This window comes from Ruditapes philippinarum, unplaced genomic scaffold, assembly GCF_026571515.1.
Source record: "Ruditapes philippinarum isolate M1 unplaced genomic scaffold, ASM2657151v2 ctg234_1_1_1_1, whole genome shotgun sequence".
NCBI lineage: Eukaryota > Metazoa > Mollusca > Bivalvia > Venerida > Veneridae > Ruditapes > Ruditapes philippinarum.
Genome location: NW_026854287.1, coordinates 631111 through 652784, shown reverse-complemented (window position 1 = coordinate 652784; position 21674 = coordinate 631111). Strand labels below are relative to the sequence as shown.

At 30.7% G+C, this 21674-nt stretch overlaps 1 protein-coding gene across 1 annotated transcript in view; it reads right to left on the bottom strand.

Moving 5' to 3' along the window:
• The window catches only part of LOC132739683 (cytosolic carboxypeptidase 2-like), a gene marked incomplete at its 3' end in the record, with an annotated part of 28309 nt that extends 14140 nt beyond the window's left edge, over nt 1–14169 (bottom strand). The window contains 2 exon segments of the mRNA XM_060727445.1: nt 3729–3783; nt 13066–14169. Coding sequence (XP_060583428.1) covers nt 3729–3783; nt 13066–13104 — 94 coding nt within the window.
• Between the last annotated feature and the right edge of the window lie 7505 nt (nt 14170–21674).

The window sequence follows — 21674 nt, the reverse complement described above, 5'->3', positions numbered from 1 at the left end:
ATTCTTTGTGCTTCCGTATTTGTTCCCTTCACAATGACTTTGCTTTATCTTTTTATTTTTCTCTCCCTCCTTTATCAATGCATAAATAAAAAAAAACAGGGGAAAAAAATGAAACAAAATTGCCGAAAGGATTTTCACTGAAATCAATATACCGATTTGATCAAAGATCTTACGATAGCATTTTCAATGGATCAATTGTACATTACTTTAGAGCTCAGGACTTTAGACGAAGGATATCTATGATAAATAAGAAGGCCATCTTCTATCCTATCCAAGATAAAAATGTAAATAATCATAGCAAAAGGTATTCCATTATTGATTTTTAATGACACCTTATGTAAATCTTGAAAAATTTGTTCAATAATTACCATTGAAAGAGAGACCAACCTAGTTATATCCTAAAAAAAATAATTCAAATTGTTATCAAATTTTGTTATTAACTACTAATATTAACTTTGTATTTTATAAATTTAGTATTGTTACTCTTTGTACATATAAAATGACATTCCTATGTTATTGAGAATATTCATCTATTAGAATCATTCTCGTATTAAGTTAAGAGGTTTAAAAGTCCCTATGCTATAGATCAATAGCTCTGTTGCTATTGTTGGTTCTAAGGACCTCAGGTTATAAAGTAAGTTCACTGTTGCCTGAGCTGCATTGCCTACTCTGAGGATATCTTATAACTATCTTTTTCAACTTACAACAGATTTAAATATTTGAAATTTCAAACCAACAGTTAAACAATTGTGTCAGTCAGTGCTCTCTTATTTAATTGTATCATAGTTTGGGGACCTTTCTTTTAACAAGGTATCAGAGTTAAATCTTATACATATACATGCATCTTGCATTAACTGGATTGTAGGTATTAGTTACCCGCACTCCAGAGCATGCCCAATTTGATTGGCTCATTTTTTCTGGGGTTTACTAATTGTATAATATAGCGCTTGAAATATTGCATTCAGATGTCCGTTGACATTGATTACTTTTTTACTGGAGTTTCATATTGTGACAACATGGAACATGTTTTTATATTTGACTATGAAACAAAAGAGAAAGAACATCAAAATACTTGGCAATCTGATTTATGGGGGGGGGGGGTATGCCCCATCATACGATTCGATGCTCTTTCTATTACATAAAATGTCTTAATAGTTACAATACAGCTTTCTGGGGAATACAGTAGAAACTTTGAAATTCGGACCATCTGAAAACCAGAATCCTGACTGATAACTGAATGATTATAAAATTCCTGTATGACCTTATATTAGTTCATTAAAAATATCCTCTAAATACCGGAACCAGTCCGAGATTCCGAAAACGGAACGGTAATTAAATTAAACTACTGTGTGTTCTAATGTGGATTAAAGCATAATCCCAACGACAACAAGTGACATGTTCAATTACCAGCTAATGGTCACCTGCTTTATCTATGCAGGTGTGAAAAACACTTGTCAGTGTTAATTTCAGTGTATAAATTGGCAATATCTTTAAATATGATTTTCCAAAATGTTTAATTGTATTTCAGGATATTTCTGCTTTGCTTAAAAGATTGATCTAAGAATTAACTTTTTGGAGGCATTTTTTATGTAAGAATAAAAGGAATAAATTCCATTAATTATATGGCTTATGTTTTCCCTGTATTTTTTATGGGAGGGCTTAATAGTCTGCCTTCCCCTGACCTATCTGCATTACAGGACTGGAATTTAGTTTCCATATATAATAATAATCAAACTTGCTGCAAAGTGAATCCTTTGGTTATTTTTTACACAACTAGACCTATCACTAAAGGCAGTCTTCACGAAAAGCTCAAAAAAGCGCATGACATTCGGGCCAGTAAAATATCAAATCTTACTGGACTTGGTGACTTTTAGCCAGACCAAATACATAGATAGGTAATAAATTGATGGGTACAGGAAAACACTTTATCCTGCTTCCCTTGATAATTTTGAAAGACTGATTTTATAACCTTGATGAAGACTCATGAGAGTCGAAACGTCGGTTATCATCATTAAATAAACCTTAAAACTTATCCTGTGTTGATTGTTTGTTCCACTTTTATAGTTTTTCTTGAATTTTGAAAGAAGCATAATACATCTTGTATTCTGGGCTTTGAAAAATCATTAAGGACCAAATGTTTAGGCAAAAATTGACTAGAATTGAACATGAACAACGTAATTTTCTTCAACAAATCATTTTCACACAAAATATTTACTTTAACTCAATAATCACAAAATCATAGCTAAATAATGACCTCAATAAACAATGGTTTAATTTCCGTAACTGTACAGTGCGGTACGTAAAATATAACAAGAAAAATAAATGGCGGGCGGCCTCCATTACTCAATACAATTTAGACATCTCTCACAGTGTTTTGAACATTTAGGACAGAATTGATGGGTTTTATTTGCAAAAAAAGGCAAAAAGATCAATCTTTTAGAGAACCCTGCTTCATTATTTTGATGAATTTTTCTTATAATAATTTTTCATGACAAAAAAATCTACTGGACCATCGGACCACCAACCTTGCAATAATCACCGGACCGATGCTAAATTTAGTGGCCTCGGGCCTCGGACTGGCTTTAATTTCGAAGACTGTAAAGGTGATTAATACCCCCACAATCAACCTGACTTTTTGAAAAATAAGTGGAATGATTGAAGCAAAATTTGAACTCAACCTTTAATTTATGAAGTTTTAACTGAGTACAAAGAATTATTTCAATTAATTGCAATCGCAACCAGGGTCTTCATAATTATAAACTTGCTTTATACTAAATTTCGATTATAATATCTCATTCCTTACTCTATTGTCCGAAAACCATTTTTCTTTGTTCAGAAACAGTGACACTTGACCCCAGGAGGTCCAAATGCAATCCCAACTGGTGTTTCCGCATCAGATTGCTTAATACTAAGTCTGAGTATAATAACACATTCTTAACTAAAGTTTAGTCCCAAAACCATTTTTCTACTTTTAGTAACAGTGACCTTGACCTGATCCCAGGAGGTCCAAAAGCAATGCCAACCTGGGTCTTCAATTATCAGCTTGCTATATATCAAGATTGATTACAAATTCTCATTGCTAAGTATAGTTATTGTCCAGAAACAAATTTTCTATTTTAAGTAACAGTGACATTGACCTTGACCCTAGGGTTTCTTGATGTAAGATTGCTACATACCAAGTTTAATAACAATATCTCATTCCTATTTCTTATTAAAGTCGGGAAACCAATTTTCTATATTTAGTAACAGTGACATTGACCCCAGGGGGTCCAAATTCAATCCCAACAGGGGTCTTCATTTAAGCTAGCTATATACCAAGTTTGATTACAATATCTTATTTGTAACTCAAGTTATTATCTGGAAACAATTTTGCTATTAATAGTAATGGTAACCTTGACCCCAGGGGGTCAAAAAGCAATACCAACCTGGGTCTTTATATAAGCTTGCTATATATCAAGGTTGATTACAATATCACAATCCAAACTAGTTATTGCCAGAAAACCATTTTTCTAATTTTATTAACAGTGACTTTGACTCCAGGGGGTCCAAATGCAATACCAGCTGGGGTTTTCATATAAGCTTGCTATATATCAAGTTTGATTACAATATCTCATTCCCAACTCTAGTTATTGTCCGAAAACCATGGAGGAGACAAACCTTAATTTTGTTTGTGGGGGTATAATGACATGGACACAATTTTAAACATAAAAGTATTATATTAACTTTACCTGTGTAGTATCCATAGTGCTGTAAATGCTTTCGCATAAAACTGTCATACGGATTCTGAAAATATAATAAAATAATAGTATATAAATCATCTGGTTTGTAAATAGTGATAAATTTATAAACTTTAATTTTCCAAGATAATTATATCATTTTTTTTTTGTATATGTTTTTCTGATATTTAAATAATGCTTCAATAAAAATACAATTTACACATGTTCCTTATACATGTATATTAAATAATGGAGTTCGTTATTTTTTATGACAGAGTTTTTCTTTATTTCAACACTGCACAATGAACAATGAGGATTTTGAAGAAGTTGTGTATTATAAAAAAGCAAGGAACAGCACTATTTTGGATTTAATTTGTTCCAATAGAAGCAAATCATAGACTGTGTTGCTGTTTGTAAACTTAAAACTTTAAAACAGATAATGAATGTCATCAGCTTGTATAAAATCAAGAATAGGAGCAGATTAATCACCTCAATTTCCTTAAAGAGGCTAAAAAGCAAAGTATGCTTGGTGCAAAGTAATTACATTAAACTCAAGATGTGCAATGTCTGTCACAATGGGTATTCAGGCTACATTGTGCTGATGCTAACATATTTTTGTTCATATAACATATGGTACATGTATGTACAGTTCCAGCATATAGCAATATATGCACCTCTGGTGAATCATGACAACCCTACATGCTTTGGATGACTATAGGAAGATACTTAAAATTGCTTTTAATCATTCAACTAGGTACATCTTGGATAAAAATATTGCGATACCAGTTAGGAAAGCGTAACATGCAGCTTCATAAACTACAGATCCTAATGTTAAATTTGATCAAAACATAGAAACCCATGTTTACTGACATAGATTACGTGCACAAAGTCAGGCTGAGCTTGCAGCATTATCAATACACATTGAATTTGTTGCAATAATTACTCGGTAAATATGTACTCAGGTATTGTTTGTTTGTTTGATTGAGTTTTAAATCACATCAACACTGTGAGTATAGGTCATATGGCGACATTCTCAATGCTGGTGGAGGAAGACCTAAGGTGCCAAGTTCCGTGCATTATTTCAGGCAGGAACGGGCACCTGAGTAGAACCACCAATGTTCCATAAGCTAGCTGGATAGTTATCACTATTCATTGAATTTTTGTTTGCAATAATTACTCAGTAAATATATACTCAGGAATTGTAATAATAGATAAAATCCATACTCAGTAAAATTGATTGAATGTAACCATTCCTAAATGAAATATAGAATATGGTTGAAAATTACTCAATCAATAATGGCTGAAATAATACTTAATAATTAATAATTATATTGTGATAATGTTTTTATTTTAACATATGCACTGTTCGTTATCTTGTAAATATGCTGTATTATGTCATCATGGGCTTATAAGCCTTTTTGATTGAAATAAAATGTCTGTCTGTCTTAATGATTTTGAACTATGGTGAAATTATAATGCTCAATGAATGTGGTTGAAACCATTACTTGAGTAATTATATGGAATGATTGAAATTGTTATACAGAGAATATGGTAAAAATCATTACTCAGTAAATTTGGTGTATATATTACACTAAATCATTACCAGTAATCAGTGAATATCGTTGAAATCATTATTCAGTGAATAAATGTATTAAAGGCTAAAGAAAATCAAAAACATCTAATTACATGACAATTCCTATCACGAGTTTCCTCACCATACAGAATGTATTAAAATACACATATAGAAATGGTCATAATTTTTCTTCTGAAGTCAGAAGAAAAGACAAACCTGTGTTTAAAATGTTTATCAATTGGTTTGAGAGAATGTTAGATGCTTTACAGGATGAATGTAGCGCTGAATGTGAAATAATTTGGCATAAAAGTAGTAAAACATAAACAAAATAGTATCTTGTCTTCTGTACAAAATACTAAATAGAAATAACCTAATAGCAAAAGATGGTTCAATCAGCTACATGTATATGGCAAACATGTAGGTTTCGGTATTATAACACCAAAGAAAAAGTTTTCAATAGGTAAAAATAACAGCATTTTTAGTGCTTTAATGGGCCTTTAACTTTTTGACATTGACAATCTAACATGGTACAGCTTTATATTCAACAGAAGAAACATGTAAACACTACACTTGAAATATTTCCATTTGAAAACAAACAAATCAATCATAAAGAAGTAAAAAATCATACTGTAATCCTTTATTTGACATAAATTTACCTGAAACAAAAATGAGAATTTTAAGCCAGTTTTTAAACAAAATAATGAATATTTACCATTGATATTCTGTTCAGCCGTTATATCCACTATTCATTAAAGTTCAAATGTTAAGTTCTAAATCAAACACTGTTTAATTCCACTTTGATAAAGTATAGATTAACTTGAAATCAGGGGGGAAACATGTCAAACATTCATCTCAAGATTTCTATGTAAAACATTTTCCCCCATTTTAGAGCTAAATTAAATTTCCTTCTAAACCTGTAAGTGAATATCATCCACTTTACACTTTGTAAATAATTATTTTTTTAAACTTCTGTCAATAATTTTTTTTTCAAATTCTTCTTTTTTCCATTCAAATTTTTTTCTTTGTCAAAGGTAAAATTACACTTGTGTAGGAGAAAGAAATATAAAAAAAACACACACACAAATTTGTACGTAGATATAATAACTTGATTTGAAAGAGTGAACCAGTAATTTATGCTTATTTAATTGTTCAATGGGGGTTATTTTACATATCAAGTATTTGGTATCTATTATAGTTATTGACAGTATAGAAAGGATTAATTTTCCTTCACCATTTGAGACATGTTACAAAAAGATTAATAGATTTAAATTAAGCATGATTGAAAAGTATATAACTTAAATGATTTACAATAAAAGCAAATCTTTGATGAAAGATAAACTAGAAATGTGTCCATAGGACACGGATTCCCCCACACGCCACTGTTCTGTCAATCTTATGACTCTAGGTCAAATATTTTTTGGACTACATGTGCCACAAGTTGAAAACTAAAAATCAACAAGGGGCCATAATTCTGTTAAATTTGGTCGCAGCAAAAATTCCTTACTTTAAAACCATCTACACATTAAGGTTGTTCATCCCTGGAAGCTTAAGCAAAATCTGCCATTTGGTTTAAGAGGAGTTGCATTCACAAAATTTCTACATAGTATATAGTGAAAAAATCAACAAAGGGCCATAATTCTGTAAAATTTGGCCGCAGCGAAAATTCCTTCCTTTACTACCATCTACACCTTAAGATTGTTCATCCCTGTAAGTTTAAGCAAAATCTGCCACCCGGTTTAAGAGGAGTTGCATTCACAAAATTTCTACATAGTATATAGTGAAAAAATCAACAAAGGGCCATAATTCTGTAAAATTTGGTCGCATCAAAAATTCCTTCCTTTACTACCATCTACACCTTAAGGTTGTTCATCCCTGTGAGTTTAAGCAAAATCTGCCATCCGGTTTAAGAGGAGTTGCGGTCACAAAATTTCTACATAGTATATAGTGAAAAAATCAACAAAGGGCCATAATTCTGTTAAATTTGGTCGCAGCAAAAATTCCTTCCTTTACTACCATCTACACATTAAGGTTGATCATCCCTGTAAGTTTAAGCAAAATCTGTCATCCGGTTTAAGAGGAGTTGCGTTCACAAAATTTCTATATAGTATCTAGTAAAAAAATCAACAAAGGGCCATAATTTCTGTTAAATTTGGTCACAGCAAAAATTCCTTCCTTTACTACCATCTACATATTAAGGTTGTTCATCCCTGTAAGTTTAAGCAAAATCTGCCATCCGGTTTAAGAGGAGTTGCGTTCACAAGATTTCGGGACGTAGGGACGGACGGACTGACGGACGGACGGACGGACAAGTGCAACGCTATATGCACCCACATTGTGGGGGCATAAAAAGGGGAAACAAAAAAATGAAAGAAAACACATGACAAAAGCTTTTAATATCATTTTAATATTATATAAAAAACATCAATATAAGAGTAAAGTGTTAACTCTTTTGTAGTTTTGTAATCTTATTTTCGTTTTCTTTTCTGATATATTGTAATATATGAATATTAATGTTAAGATGATAATGGTCAATCATTAGGACTGTAGCAGTTTTCCAGTTTTTAGCACATTCAATACTCTATGGCAATAGAAAAAGCCTTTAGCCTGCTAGTGCCCAGCCAATCAAGCATTAGGCCTAACGAAGGTACATCCCTGGTGAATAAATGATAGTTCTATGTGCTGTCTTTTACATTTTTCAAAGAATAATTCCAAAATGCATGCAAGAGCCTTGTTAAATGAACAACTTCCTATCTAAAAATTTGCAGCATTTACAAAAGTTAGAAACACATCAACTAGCACTTTCTTATATTCTTAGTATGCCCAATTACTTCAAAAAGGATACAGGAATAGATGACAAAGATATGAGCAGACACAACCATCAATGTACTATTTTGACATACTGGAATAACCGTAACATCTTTCTAGTGGGTTAATATTGACCTCTATGCAATGTTAGCTTTACAAATGTTGCATATATATATTAAGCCCAAATGCAAGTAAAAGAAATCTGTATCTTAAAACCAAAAGGGACTACATCCTACATAGCAAATTTATAACTCAAAAGGGACCCTCTGACACATTGAAATATAAAGGGTCAACATTAATTCATTTGTAAAACATTTAATTAGAGCAAAAACAGACGTAATTATATTATGCAGAAATCGTTTATCAATGCATTAAGACATTATAGTAAACACTAAACAGCACAGATTTATAATATCTTATTTCATTGTCTCTGCAAATCTTATTTGTGAATAACAACCGTACATGTATGAATATCACAACTTGGTAACTCTACACTGACAAGAAGGTTAGATTGCAACTAAAAACAGTTTGGTCAAATGATTTCCATTTTCAATTATAAAGCTTTAACAACAGTCTTCTAACTTACACCTAGAGTGACTACAGAATTCTATACCTTGCTTAATTTATGAACCTTCAATCTTTTTTCTGAATAGGTGATTAACTCCTTACAAAATGACAGTATTGAAAACTTTTAATCAAGCTTGCAATGACTTTTTTATAAAGGTAAATATAGGTCAAAACAAACAAGGTTAAACTTATTGAATATTTCTGCCTTCTTACATACAAATGAAAAATATTTTAAACACTTCAATTCTTTGTGAATTTCAGTGCTTTTGAGCTTTTAAGGTATTTCAGACATATACCTACATGTAGCATTAAATATTACAGACATAAACATAGGACTTAAGACATATGCCTTATCCATTTATAGACATATACCTTATATTTCAGAAATTTTTCATTATAATACCTAGTATTTTATATATATACCTACATATTTTGGATACATACCTAGTATTATGACATAAAATTACCTGATATTATTTAAGACATCAACATATATATTTAACATATATTTCAAACACAGACATATACCTTAAGTGTTATAGCCATTTATATAGTACATATAGCAATTTATATAGTACATGTTTTTCAAACTCTCAGCAAGGTTGGCAAAAGGTTGTCAAGCCCAGTGGGTAATACATTTGTACTGGGAAAACCCGGGTTTTTCTGGGTAATACAGGGCATTTCTGGGTAATAAAATTTTCAATACAGCATAATAGTTAATACTATTAACAATATGTTTTGAATATATAGTGCATTTAGAGATGCATTCTTTACAAAGAAAGGTGTTAACATTTAAGTAACTTGAAGGGATAATTGTATGTATTAAGGAACAATATACTTTACTAATAGCTCAAACTGGGGGATTACCTATAATGATTCTTTATAATAGTACCAGCAAAAACCTAACATATTAAAGTGAATTTGAGCTAATCTGTGTGTGAAAAGTTTTTACAAGTAAAGCAAGGAAAGGTTTAGTCAAGCAAACAAGAAAAAGTGACTTTCTGGAGTAAATGGAAATTTTCATTCTCTAATAACTTTAACACGAAACTTTTATAAAAGGACCCCATTTGGAATTTTTTCGATATAACTGAGGTAGATTCAAAGAAGACTGCAAAATGCAACCGGTGTAAAATTATAGTTAGTGCAAAAAGTAAGAGGCTAAAAGCTCACAGACAAAAATGCTGTGGCAGGTCTTTCGATCTTGATATTAGGACAGAGATACATTATGTACACATAGTGAATCACAGTCTATTCTAGAATTGTTCAGATACTGTATCACAAACAGGAGATTCCAAACCTCCAACTCCAGTGAAAAGGAAGATGAAAAATTGTAAGTAACACTCATTTATATTGGAATATATTATCTGGACTGGTTCTATGTGCTAGTTCAATTATCTGGACCTTTTATGTGTGCTAGGCATTTATTAGGATGTCTTGACAGTGAATACAAGCATCTAAAGTAGGCTTATTTCTATTTTGTAGGAGATGATGAGATCCATGATTCCCCATCCACTACTAAACATGCCAAGTTTCGTCAATGGAACTTAAGTGGGTTTGTTGTAACAACACTTTCAGCTACTTGAGAAAAATTAGATGAGCAAATAGCCACACTGTTTTATGCTTGCACCTCTCATTTAATATTGCTTATAATCCTGTTAGGCAAGAACCTATTGAAATGTTAAGGCCAGGGTACATCAGTCCAAAACGCACTTGGACATTGGTGGTTAGCTGTTGGATAAAGTATGTGAAAAGGTTGTAAACAAAATGAAATCTGATCTCAAAGGAAAGGATGTTGTGTTGGTACACGATGGGTCTCTCAGGATAAAAAATTACACCAAGCTTTATAAGGCTTATTAACTTACTCAAAAAAAGAAAATGTTCAATAATTTATTTCTGTAATAAATACATAAAAAAAGTATTTTCCGTATGGAAAGCCCATAACTTTTGTTTTAATTATGTTGAAACTTTGGATAACTATGCTTAAAGAATAAGCTGAAAGTATCTACAAAGGAGGATATGTGTAAGATATTTTTTTTTACTTAATTTACCAGGTAATTGCGCCATTAGTACTGACCAGTGTTAATTACACACTAAATTTTAAGGCTCAAATGTTAATTTAACTGCTTAACTTGTTAATTTCATTGCTTAAAATATGTTTTCATTCTGTAGATTTTACAGCATGTAGTTTACTAGATTTTTTGTGACCATCAAAACATGCATTGTTACTTTCCTTTCCCTTTCTTAATTTAGTTTTCACATAAATTTTATATTACCTGTACAATGAACAACTTTATAACCCTTATTTGAGATATTTATAGTGCAATAAAAATCTTTAGCTTTTAGCTGTTTTTCTTTATTAGTTCAACAAACACACTCAAGGAATACTTTACTTACTGAATACATTTTTTATTTTTATCAACATGAAATTTTGATATCTAAATTAATTATATTTTAAAAACACTAAATAGAACCACCACACTTATATATCTTATATAAATGTAGCTCCTTCATATTAAAGAATATAAATTCCTTAGCAGGATTAAAACTAGGCATACATTGTAGCTGTAAGTGGCAAAGAAGTTTAATTCAGTGACATTAATAACTTAAATATGGAGGAAGCCTAGATATATTAGAAGCGGCCAATATAAATGGCATGAAATATATGTATTTACCTCTTGACCTAAATGTTTTCAATTTGAAAAAAGATAATGCACTAATAACCAGAATATCACCTTGAATGTTTTGAAAGCTTTCCTATAATTTTTGACAATATTGATAACGTTTTATTACATACTAGAAATACAAGCATTATTAAACACACCTTCCTTCTTCACATTATTTGCAAAAGAAAAGTTAATAGACCTGCTACTAGAGTTCAAACAGTACTTCAACTAAAAGTAAACATCAGTAAGATATTACAAAAGATCAAACAGTCTGAGTGAAAATTTTGGAGAAGTTTAAATTGTTAATGTTATGTTATAAACAGGTAGTACGGCAGCATTTGCCATTGTAATTTTTTAATATGATAAATATGTATAAAGTGTATGCATTCTAAAACTCCATTCAATTTTTTACAATTTTGGTACTGGCTATTTACAGTTCTATTTGTTATTATGCTTAGATAGTTAAGTATCAATTTCCTACAAACACTTGTACAGGCATTACAAATTTCCAGAACAGTAACAATCATAAATATCAAGATATTATTATTCAACCATTAGAACATCTTGAAAGTTTGACAGATATTAAATTCATGTACTATCATTTTTAAGTGTCATGTTTATTTCTAAATGGGTAAGACAGGTACTTAAAATAGCAGAATAATATTTTGTTGTGGAACATAATCTATTCTGTTAATGTACAATATTCATGTGTGTTAAATAACAGAGAGATTCTGTGTCACATTTTTTCTGAGAATCGACCATAAGATTATGGAACTGATACAATTTTCCTGCAGATAAATTCTATAAAATTATTTCAAATAATATACTAGCTTTATATCCTTTAAGTTAATGCATTTTATAATAGTTTTGCTAAAAGATTTCACAAGCATACAGCCTGGAACACAAATGGAGACAGCTGTACCTGTTTTGTTTTATATTTACCGGTATGTGTATTTCTGGTAGAATATTTAATCAGTTTTGATCAAATAATAATTAAGTGCAATATTATCCTATATTTTTACTATATATATATTAGAAAATCTTTGGATAGAATCTACTTAGTGAACCCCGAAAATAGTCATTACATTTTCATTACTATGCAACATTTCTGCTGGGACATAATCTTATGTCCCAGATTTCTGGTAATACTGGTGTGTATTCTGTTTTTTTCTCTCCATTTTTTGACATGTCTAAATATAGGTATATATTATATATGTAAAACACAGTGCTGTTAGGGCAGCAGCCCACTTGTTATCATATTTAAATGTGTTCAATTTCCTACATTTGTAAATAATATGTTGTAAAATTATTGTTATTTTTGTTCAACAGAATTTGGCCACCAGTTACATTTACCCAATTCCTTTCAGTAGACGTAGTTACTAGCCGAGTAGCTGTCATAATATGGTACCATCATAACATTATAAAATGGAATACAGAGATACTGTTTTAATTACAATTTTAAATGTGAGGTAGGAAGATATATTGGTCCTTCTCAACTTTGTTTAATTAAACTTTTCATTTAAATGTTCTTCTAAAAATTAAGAAATTTTGATTGTCTTGCTATATAAATCATATAGCAAGACAATCAAAATTTCTTAATATCAGTTTAAAATACATGTTTGCAGATTTAATTGTTTACTTTTGTATGAAAAAACATTAAAGTCTAAAGTATTTAGGTTTAATGTATCCTTATTTATTGAATAAGAAAATTTATCAAAAATAATTTTAAACATTTACATACCTGATATTGGTACCCTGCATCTTTATCCTGTTCAATCATTTTTATAAAAAGATATTATATTGAGTGTCATAATTTGGCAGCTAAGATACGATATATCTCACTAAGGCATGGCCATGAAATCAACAACAACGCCACTCACTGTGCCTAATTATATATTTATCTGGTCAATGCCACCTGAATGTTACGCATAGACATAAATCAGTAATTCCTTCTCTTGGTGAATGCAAATGGTATAGGTAATTTAAAATCATTTACGACTGTTAAACTGGTGAAACATGGTCATGGACCTGGTAGATTATCGTGGATATTTTTGACTTGAAATTTTTTGACACTTTCTCTATTTGGGCTCTTTCATATTGATTTATGGCTTTACCACTTTAGGAACTTAATCCTTAATTGATATAAGTATTAATACATATTTGCCATGCTTGAATAAGCAATCAATACACCTATTTGACCTGTTATCTGTCTTCTTTACAAAGCACTTGTCGTTTTGACCGAAGAACCCAAAAAGACGCTAATATTCGATATAAAGTAGTTCCAAAGAGACAGCATCTAGCCACCATTTTATAGTTATCAAACTCAGTAAATAAGTCATTTGTTCTCCTTTAGCACATTTGAAAATGGTTTTAAATCCTTAATAATAGACTGTATTATGATCTTTCTAATTTCAGTTAATTTGTGGCGCATTGCAACAACTTCCGCAACGGACTATTTTATTTTGTTATTTTAAGACGGTAGAAAAGATTCTGCGGCGGCTATTTAGTGATGGGATTGATCTATCTATCTCTGAGTACTGCCAACCCCTCTCGCGAGTGTAAGGCCTTTAGGCAGGAAATTGTGCGCGTCGGGTGTGTTAGTGAAAGGTGTGAGAGAAAGTAAAAACCTGAAAATTAACATGATCAGGACAGTGAAACTTCTAGTCATTGTTAAAATATTTTTATTAGTAAGGGTGAAAGAAAGATTTAAAAGTAAAAACACAAGTCAACTAATACTGTATCTTAACCCCTGCCTGATTGTATTGATCTAGATCAGACAGGTTGGCAATGTTTCTTGGGAACATTAAATTCTACACTACACGCGGGATGCTTTTATAATATTTTATATACCAAAAAAAAAACAACAAAAAAACAAAAACAAAAAAACCCAAAAAAAAACAAATAAATATTGCTGAAACTTAAAGTTGTGTTGTTTGATTTGCTTCTGCATTTGGCATACTGCAATCTCATGGTTTTTATATTTATTTATTTATTTATTTATTTATTTATTTATTTATTTATTTATTTATTTATTTATTTATTTATTTATTTATTATGTGCTGTATCATGTACAGTGGTTTAAAGGCCGTTTAGAGCTTGTGTTATCATATGTTTGTATACCCGACTTTATAAAATAAATATTACTTGACATAACTCATTATATAATTAATTACTGCATGTGTATTTTGTGAAAAATGGCTGTTTTCATTGTTCAAAAAGCCTCCTGTTACAAGTTCAAATTGCTTTGAAACTATGAAAGATGCTCCAATATTCATCGAACTTGGCACAAATGTTGACTGGACCATAGCCTTTGTAACAGCATGCTCAGTCTTAAATTTCATGGCAACATCTCAAAATGTAATACAGATGCGGGGTTTTCATGCGCAATCTTTGAAAAATAGCATGCCTCCCGCAATTTCGTGTTCTAGAATAGACAATGAATCTGATGAACATCCACCCTTGAGAAAAGTATGTAGAACAGTGACATTTCTGTGATTTTTTTCTGGTTTTGTGTAATTACATATTTTGTCTTACCAAATTTTAGATAGAGATCATGTTCGCTTCTCAAAAGAAGTATTTACCAGTATTAAAAAATAAGAATCTAGCAGAATCAACAGCGGAGAATGCTAGGAAACACTTCTTGACATGGTGCAGGAAATAGGAGCATCAAAAGCAAGCAGTTCATCAGTCTGCCGGACTGTATTACACTCCCCACCCCCATCTTTGGAGGATGTTGAAGGGTTCGAAAAGGAGTTGAGACAACAGACTGTTTTCAATAACAAGGTAAGACTGTTCATACAAGTATATTTTTTTGTCTATCAGTACATACTGACTCAATGCTATTTGATTAGTGCCTCTGAAAGTAAATGTTTGTAATTGACCCATTCATTATACAATTATTAATTTACTACATTTCGTGCATTTTTTTGTAAATTTTAAAAAATGTTTTCATTTGTGGCAGCAAAACTTAAGCATACAGTAAAAAAACAAAAAATTCTTTTAAAACAGAAATTGAGATTTGTTTTTAAATACATATAATCTTTATATTCATTTAAAAAGATTTTGTTATGTTTCAAGACTGTTAAGCCTTGGAATATGAAAAATGACACTTACATTTCAGATCTTTGGGATTGGTTATTCTGATTAATCTATCAGTTGAATAAAATGAGAAAAAAGCAAGCAGACTATTATGATTGTTAGACTATTATGATTGTTAGTAATTCAAAATCTATAAAAGTATAATTAAAGGCCATTATTTGTTACTCAAATGCTTTGAAGGTATGGACATTTCAGTTGTCATAACAATGAAGAGTAGGTGAACTAATTCAAATTATTTCCGAAACTTTCAAAACATTTAAACAAGACATACCGAGTATATGACTGTAAAAAGTCAAAATAAAGATTGCATTTATTTATTTTTATGTAATTAACAGAGACATTGTAGAAGATCACACAAGGAACAACGACAGCTGATCTGAAGTGGAATTTAAAAGTACAGAATTGTTGCGGACACCCAAATACCGTGAGAATAGGGCCGTAAAAATTGAAAGCCAGCCACAAATATCACAAGTGAAAACTAAGAAAACTGAGATTTAAAAATAACTGTCCTCCAAGATACATAATTATATTTACATGGACTGATTAATGAACTGTTTTATGAGTTATGCACCATTTATATTATTAGCTATTTTTTCTGTAAATTACCATTGTGAAAGCTTTGATTAAGCATTGGGAAAATACCATTGATTTAAAAATGTCAGTATCATGAAATTGTACTTTTACCTTTCTTTTAAATTCTTTACAAGAAAGGACGATCAAAGCTGTTCAATTTTGAAAGTGTATAGAGCTATGTTGAATTAAACAATTGTAAATATTTATATAATAAAAAGCAGCAAAACATCATTGTTTAGATTACCTTTATTAAATTCTCGAAATAGTTAAAATATAAAAAGCCCTTGTTAATTAACACACATAACTATTGAATGTAGTTCTGGAACGAACAATATTTTCGCTTACTTTTTTCACTTGGTTAATCAATCATTTGGGGAATGTTTCTTTTGATCGATGGCAACAAATAGGTATACAAATTTCTTTCATTTTTAGGTATCCTGTATCTATTGTAATCAGAATATAAACAAAATTTGATTGCATTCATAGCACATAGAATGCATAGCTTTAAACAGTTTAAATTCAAATTTTGTAATTTTCATGCTCTTAATTTTCAAGTTAAAACTGTTAATATCTCAATTAAACATGCATTTTTTTCTAATATCAAAGTTGACTTTCAACCACTTTGCTTTTATATGTAATGATAATAATGTGATCATTTTTTGTTTTTGTTTAGAATTTTTAAAATTAAAACTGTTTTTTAATTTTTTTTTATTTAGTTGTGTTTTAGTTTCTCACTTAAGGATGTCAACAATCAAAGAAATTTTAAACAAGAAATGGTGACCTTTAGGGTTTTAAATTGCAGGTTATTACAGGTAATTTCTATCTACTGTTGGCTGATATCGCACCGCTATTGTTTAGATGTGCAAGAAATATAGGGCCTGTATTGTTTTGATGTTGGCTCGATGTAGACCTATATTGTTTAGATATCGGCCCGATATTGTGCTACCGATGTCGGGCCAGCATAATTCCTATTTGCAGCCGAGGTTAAAATTCGACGTCGGGCCTTCATAGAAAACCATGTAGGTTCGATGTCTGGCCGATATAGAATGTTGGCTGGGAATGGATAACGTCAGTTGGTACTTAGTCGCGGCCATTTATAAGATCTACAATTGCGTGGATTTATATATGTGTACTGTATCTTCTTTTCCTTATATTTACGAGCTTGCCAAATGCAAGTTGATGTTCTTACTTCAATATTATCTCCGCCAAGTGTGTTGCAAATGTTAAACATATGTTTCCATAATTGGGGTCCAATTAAGACATTAGATGCATTTCCTAGCTCAGTGACAATGCGTTGTCGTACAAAGCTAGACTTAAACTGGTTAAAAGAAAATAGTGCATAACCGCTTATTTTCCAGATCCAAATGTGATTTTTTTGTCTCCTTCCTTGACTAAAAACTTTTTTGTTGCGTATGTCACGGAAATCGCGCTAGCGTCAGAGCTTTCACAGTGTCTGAAAAGAGCACGAAAAGTTCATAAAATTTGATTGAAAGATCGAAAGTGTGGGAAAGTATCTTTAGGATGTCAGCGGCCAATGTTCGCATCAATTATACTTAAACAATGAACTTAAAAGTTTTAATTGATATAGGTCAGAATTTTTTTCCAAGCTTAATTGAATTTCAAGGGAATTAACCGTGTTAAATAATTAATAGTTTGCTCAATAAATTATCCCCCTTAAGAAGTATAAATGCTTATAAAAATTGTATTTTAATAATATCGATTACACTGGTCAGTTAAAAATATACATTAACTATCAATATAAAGATAACCATAGATAATCAAAGCTCTAAAACACTGATGATGTTCGGCACTACATCATGGTCAAGCCAAAATTCTCAAATAGTCATATTGACGGTATGTTTATTTAACTTTTGGGTCGTGATCTTTGACCGGGTCCACATATAATGAACATTAATATCTCCTGTTGGGCGTAATTATGCCTGAAACTATCGTGTGTATGTTCTCTGGAAAAATCTGGTCAGTTTTTTATTGCGAATAAAAAGAATTACGTGCGTTTTTATTAAAATATGCTAATTCAAACCGTAAAATCGAATTCTTCTTAAGACCCCCTCGGGTCTTTTGGACATTGTTTTTTTGTTTTTCCCATTCCCCTATTTAGTTTTTTCCTTTACTAACAGGGAAAGCAGATGTCTATGAGAATAACATCTCATGTTTTTTTAACTGTAAATATACAAACTGGGATATATTATATTGAATACAACTGAAAATATGGTTCTAATCTTTAAACAGATGCTAAACATTCACGTTTTGTTTTGAACTCTATTTAATTTTGATAGAGAAAAATATTTTGGATTAAAAAATATTTTATCAACCTACCTACCCTACACAAACTAGCATGGGTCGCAGGAGGATAAACAAAGATACATTTAAGGCTTCCCTTATTCGTTTGCGTATACAAACTATATACTTATTTTATTTTATTCAATTGTATACAAATTTCTTTTATTCATTTACTGTCACACTCGATTTTTTCATTTGTATTGACATTTTCTTTATTCATTTATATAAAACACTTCCTTTATTCATCTGTATACAAATCGCTATTATATATTTGCTGACACAAATTATTCATTTACTCATTATTTATTTGTTTGCTTAAACACTTTCTTTTCAAATTTAAACAAATTTCCTTTTAATCATTTTGTCTGTTGTTCTCTAAGTTTTTTTTATTTATTTGCCAAACTACAAAGGTTCAACAGGAATTTAACAACAGAAATTCAATTGGTTCATACTTAACCATCACCTGAAATCTTCAAACGATTCCAATATAATAACACTCGAGATGTTTAAATTGATTGAACTTTTTTTATAGCATTTCTTTTCGTTTATCACCAAAATAAACAAATCTGTGTAAGATTATGTTTTGCTATAAATTTTGATGATAACACCGTTTGGCACTCATTTCTTAAAATGTTAAAATCTAAACAATTGTCATTAAAATCCCGTTTATAGATTAAAAAGTTCACTACAATGTTTTGTTGTATATAAAACCAACACAATTTATTACGTATTTAATTCAAGGGTTTTATGTACGTGTTTGATTATTAAAGTATGAGATTAGTTTTTTTCTTAATTTTTCCTTTCTTTGACCTCTGTAAATATACTTTATTCCCTTTACTTTATTCATATAGTTAATATTTACGTATGTATGTATGTATTTTTTTAAACAACAACAAAAACCATCAGAGAGAGAGATTGGATATACATACGTTACCCTTTCAGTTATTGAAATGGAAGCCCTGGTTTTTCATCCTTAAATTCCAAACAAATTACTTCCTTCCCAATTAATATTCCCCAATAAAGAATCATCACATATTTGCATTTAAGTACTTTGATTTCAAAATCATTTGCTCGAAGCAAAAATATCACCCACCCCTAAAAAAGAAGAAAAATAAAGAAAAACATCATCAAAACCTGTACTATCGCAAAATCAAGTTAAGATCTTAATGATAACATCTTGTTACACTTATCATAAAAACGTTCTTAAAGCGATTAGTACTCATTCAAAATCAATTGAAATACAGATTTATTAAATATCTTTTTTATTTATATAAAGAAAATTCATAAAATATATTTAATTTGCAACGCATTGAACATTCTACAATAATGGTGATATACCAGTGTCTTTTTTTTTTTTTTTTTTTTTTTTTTTTTTTACATATTTCAGCCCCTAATCGTATTTGCCACCGGACATCACATACAAAATGTTTTTTTTTTATAAACACCATGTTTCCTCATAAACATCAGGAAAAAAGTGATCCTACAGAAGCATTAAAACAGAAAAAACACATGAAAATTGCAGACTCGGTTTGATTGAGTCTGTACATGAGGACTAATGTGAAAGTGCAACACCCATCTCGCCTCTTTCATCAACTATGTCTTTTTGTGTGTCGCGTACTTTGAAATGGAAACTTGACCATGTTAAAGGAAAGTACATTTACAATATACTCTTGCATGGGAAACGTCCATTTAAATAAAATTATCACCTACAACACCTGCATATGGCTGAACATCCAAAATTTCATTGACTTATCTATCAGTCATCAGTGTACCGTTTTCAATGGCGTGTGGATCCGTTTCCCCTGAGCGCGTATCCCCGCCAAAACCGTAACTGAATTTAGCCAAAATGATCGTGTTCTGCAACATAAACTGTTGCAAAGCACACATAAGGCATTCTTAAAACCATATTCGACTTTTCCATGAAGTCCACACATAACCTTGACTCATCTGTGAAAAGAACTGGGACCCAGTCATTTTGTTTTCATGGTTTCGTAAAACGACTTGAACATGCTGTTGTGTCAATGGGATGCGTATTGCTTGCCGTCGTGACCTCAAGCCTGCTTCTTGCAATCTTCTAAGCAATTGCTTGAAATGTTTCCCAACTTCACTCACAATAAACAAACAATTAGCAAACTAATTACTAGTTCACTGAACATGGGTTCATTATTTCCAGCAAGTTAAAAAATTAGAAATAAAATATGGCTAACTAAACACGGTTTCAGGCCGTCGATCTGCCATTCAATCATAGATTGACAAGTAGGTTTGATGTAAAAATGTACACAAAGTTATCAGGCCATGTGTAGTCAGTGCCTCTACAGTTTTACAAGGTGTTACATGTATTTGGTTTATCTTTAGTAACAATCTCATTTTTGAATTGCGATTAAATAAACAAAGTACAAATACAATTCTTTATAATAGCCTATATTCATGTCAGATAAAAGTACATTTCATATAATCATATGTACTTGACGAGAATATAATATGTCTTGAAACTGTATTGAAATATGAAGATGACTTTCTCACTGTCGTCATATTTTGTTGATATGCGGTAACTTCTTTTAAAGGGAAGGTTCATCGGGAATAAATTAATTAAAAATTTTTTTTTTTGTTTTAAATCGAAAAACGTTTCACCTAGAGAAAACCAGGCAGCTAGTGGCCTTACTAAGTGTGAAATAATGGCAGCTCCTAATCATAAGTGAGGTATAAATTGATCTTACATGTTAAAAAATAATGTGTTTATTTACTGGTATTGATTACTTTGTACTTTATAGCTAACTTGTATTGACATTTTAAACAATGTCAGATAAACTTAAAGACAATAAAAATGACTATTTCCCAAAGAAAAAACAACCGCCGAGGACATGATTTAGCTGAACTAGATGAAGATTCATTTCAGACAATTTTGAAAGTGTCAACTACTCTTTCCATTGCAAAACATATTTCAGATATGGTGAACCTATGACAGTGCTCTATTTATATTTACAGCAAAATGTTTGATTATTAATTTATCAATTACTTATAGGAACAGAAATTGAAGATATGTCATAAAATTGTTCAATACGCAGTAAAAAATAGAGCTAAAACAATAAAAAATATCCCGAACATGGCTCGCAAGATATTCTTAGTGAGGTACGGATCAGCAAAATGATTTTTGTAAGACGGGTTCAGTGACCAAACAATTACTTTGTTCATTTTCAATGTAATTACATATTTCTTTTTAGTCACCGGTTAAAGAATGAAAATACATTTAAAAGTAAGTTATGATAAATATTAACAATTTTATACATAAATTAGTACGTGTATTCGGCATGTTTTGACATAAACGGACGAATCGCACAGTGACGAGTACAGCGTTTTATAAGCAGTAATTAAAAACAA